Source organism: Otolemur garnettii, unplaced genomic scaffold, assembly GCF_000181295.1.
Source record: "Otolemur garnettii isolate 467f Iridium unplaced genomic scaffold, OtoGar3 scaffold00081, whole genome shotgun sequence".
Classification (NCBI taxonomy): domain Eukaryota; kingdom Metazoa; phylum Chordata; class Mammalia; order Primates; family Galagidae; genus Otolemur; species Otolemur garnettii.
The window spans coordinates 4,604,554-4,607,791 of record NW_003852476.1 but is presented as its reverse complement, the minus strand read 5'-3'; the positions used below and the strand labels follow the sequence as shown (position 1 = coordinate 4,607,791).

At 44.5% G+C, this 3,238-nt stretch overlaps 1 protein-coding gene across 1 annotated transcript in view; it reads left to right on the top strand.

The window, feature by feature from the left end:
* RTN1 (reticulon 1) overlaps positions 1-3,238 on the top strand; it is a 278,817-nt gene that overhangs the window by 144,499 nt on the left and 131,080 nt on the right. Inside the window, exon 2 of the mRNA XM_012807983.1 lies at positions 166-924. Coding sequence (XP_012663437.1) covers positions 166-924 — 759 coding nt within the window. The remainder of the gene's footprint in view (positions 1-165; positions 925-3,238) is intronic.

Sequence of the window (3,238 nt, the reverse complement as noted above, 5' to 3'; positions counted from 1 at the left end):
CAAGGAAAACCAACTTGCCAGTGGCCTGAGGGAGCTCGAGGGAGGCCAAGGTCTTGAGAAGAAAGGACAGGCACCTCTACAAAGCAGGGGTGGGAAGCAGCCGAGGGAGGACAGAGAACTGAGACCGGGTGCCCACTCACTGTCTGCTGCTGTTTGGATTTGTAGGTGTGGCAGACGTCTCCAGTGCCAGGGACCACACCTTTTCGACGACATCAAAAGATGGGGAAGGAGCGTGTTATACATCTCTGATTTCTGACGTCTGTTACCCACCTCAGGAAGATTCCACATACTTCACTGGGATTCTTCAGAAGGAAAATGGCCATGCTCCCACTTCAGAGAGCCCTGAGGAGTCGGGTGGCCCCGGCCACTCCTTACCAGATGTGCCTGGGATAGAGCCTCGCGGCTTATTTAGTTCTGATTCTGGAATAGAGATGACTCCTGCAGAGTCCAGTGACGTGAACAAGATCTTAGCAGACCCGCTGGGCCAGATGAAAGCTGAAGCTTATAAATACATTGACATCACCAGGGCAGAGGAGCAACGTCACCCTGAATTGGAAGATAAGGACTTGAACTTGAAGAATAAAGACACTGAAATCTCAACAAAACCTGACAGGGTCCGTGAACCTGACAAACCAACTCCTGTGGAGGGAAAAATCATCAAGGACCATTTATTTGAAGAATCTACCTTTGCTCCTTACATAGACGATCTCTCTGAAGAACAGTGCAGTGCTCATGTGATCACTGCCCCTGTCAAAATCACTCTGACAGAGATAGAACCTTCTGTTGAAACTGCAACCCAGGAGAAGACCCCTGAGAAACAAGAAACCTGTCTGAAGCCAAGTCCTGACACAGTGCCCACTGTCACCGTCTCAGAGCCTGAAGATGACAGCCCAGGATCTGTCACCCCTCCATCTTCTGGAACAGGTAAACACCCTGGTATTCCCTGCCTAGGGAAAACACCTAGCTTGTGGAAATCTGAACTCCTAAGACACACTAAGGAATGATGATTTGCATTCAGAATATTTTACTATATGGTCCCCTTTAATCTCATGTGGTTAAACTAATTAATTAACATGCATTTTTTTTCAGACCTGTGTTCATTGTGCAAAGGTTCAGATCCAAAAGTTACCTTAAAGTCCATGGAGGGACTATCAAATTTTCTTCGTAAAATGTTTTCTTTTATTTCTTCATTTGAGGTTGGGCAGTGGGTGGAGATGCCCCTGTGATTCAGAGCAAAGAGAGAGAGATACTGACTGTTTTTAGTGAATACTCTTCCTACTTCTGGGCTGTCTTAGTCTGTATTCTGTGCTTAGAATGCCTGACATTTATTTAAGAGATTTATTTCTTGCAGTTTTGGAGGCTGGGGTCTCCAAGTTTGAGGGGATGCATCTGGTGAGAACCTTCTTGCTTGTGCTTGTGGGGGTTCTCTGAGGGTCCCGAGGAAGTACAGGGTGTCACATGGCAAAGGGGCTGAGTGTATTAATGTGCTTTGCCCAGCTCTCTCTTACTCTTCTTATAAAGCCACCAGTTCTACTCTCCTGATAACACATCAGTCCTTTTGCTTGTTAATCCATTAATCCATGCATGGAGGAGGTCAGAGCCCTAGTGATCTAATCACTTTTAATGGCTCTGTTCTTTATACAACCACGTTGGAGATTAAGTTTCAAAATGAGTACTATTTTTTCCAGTTCTTCAAAACATGATGTTGGTATTTTAATGGGGATCACATTGAATTTGTAGATTGCTTTGGGTAGTATAGACCTTTGAGCAATGGTGATTCAAATGAGTTTGGAGGTGGGGGGGCATTCAAATCATAGCACAGGTGTACAAGGCACCTGCTTGCCCTCATGGAGCTTACCTGCTACTTAGAGGAAACAGACAATAAAAACAAACACTTAAATATACACTGTCATTTCACAATGTGTGAATACTGTACATAGTGACAGAGAGTTGGGTGTGAGCAGATCAAGGAAGCCTCTCTGAGGAGTTGACGTGTTATCTGAAATCTGGCTGAGGAAAAGGACTCCATAATTCACAGAGAAGGACGAGAAACAATCTCTGTCACAGGGTACAATAAATGCACAGGGCTGTGTTACTTGGGGACTGAAAGAAGGCTGGGAGAGAGAAAAAGGAAGGGAAGAGTGTGACTTAGAGCACAGTTGGGGGGGGGGGGAAGGGCCCAGATCACGGATAAGGAATTTGGATTCTGTTCCAAGTGCAGTTGGAAGCCATGGGTGAGTTTTAAGCTGGGAAGTGACACCGTTCATTTGTTCATCCATTCATTTAACAAAATGCATTGACCATTTACTTCATGCCTGACTTAGTCCATTACCACCAGCAGGGATATAATGGTGAGTCACAGGAAGATCCCTGCCTGCTCAGAGCTTGCATTCTAGACAGGAAGACGCACTCACAAATAAATAGAGTAGAACTTCTGTAAGTTGACCACCCAAGGGAATGTAACAAACTGGTCAACACAAGGAACTAGGCCTGCTGTACTGATACGTACACATGGTGCATATCCTGTCTATGGAAATTAGGTCAGCGTAAAGAGGACGTGGTCAGCTATGGAACTTCTACTGTGTATAATATACTCAGGTAGTGATAATGCTTATGAAGAAAAATATAGCAAAGTAAAATGTTAGAGAGTTGTGGGGCTTGGGGTGAGGATAGACTTTTCCAAGCTTTTTGAGTGAGAGGTGAACTGTGCAAGAGAGGGATGGTCAGCATAAGAGCCCCAAGCTGGGAATGTCCTGTGTACTTAAGGAACAGCTGGAAGACCAGTGTGGCTTCAAGGGGGACAGGAAGGAAGGAATGGAAGGATCAGACTTGGGGTTTCCAGTGATCTCTGTGGATGCCACGTGCAGAATGAGCACCTGAGAACTGGTGGTAAAACAGCCCACACTCACCTGTCCTTGTATCTCTCTCCATTATATCTTCACAACCAGCAGCAGTGAACACATGACCCATGTGATGTGGAAAACTTTAGTTTTCATATTCCACTGGATGACTTTAGTTGAATGTTTCTAGCTTTGCTGTGTAAGTCTTAACAATATGTCAGTGAGGTTTGTAAGGCCTTTAAGACAGGTAGGGAAACTTCTTTGGGCTAATTTTTTCCTGATTCATCCTGATATTTATTAAATTTTTAGTTCCCATTAATAACAGAGGCCAATATCTACCAGTGCTGCTGAGTTACTTTTGAGTCACGCTAAGGATGAATTATTTTTTTTTCTTTTTT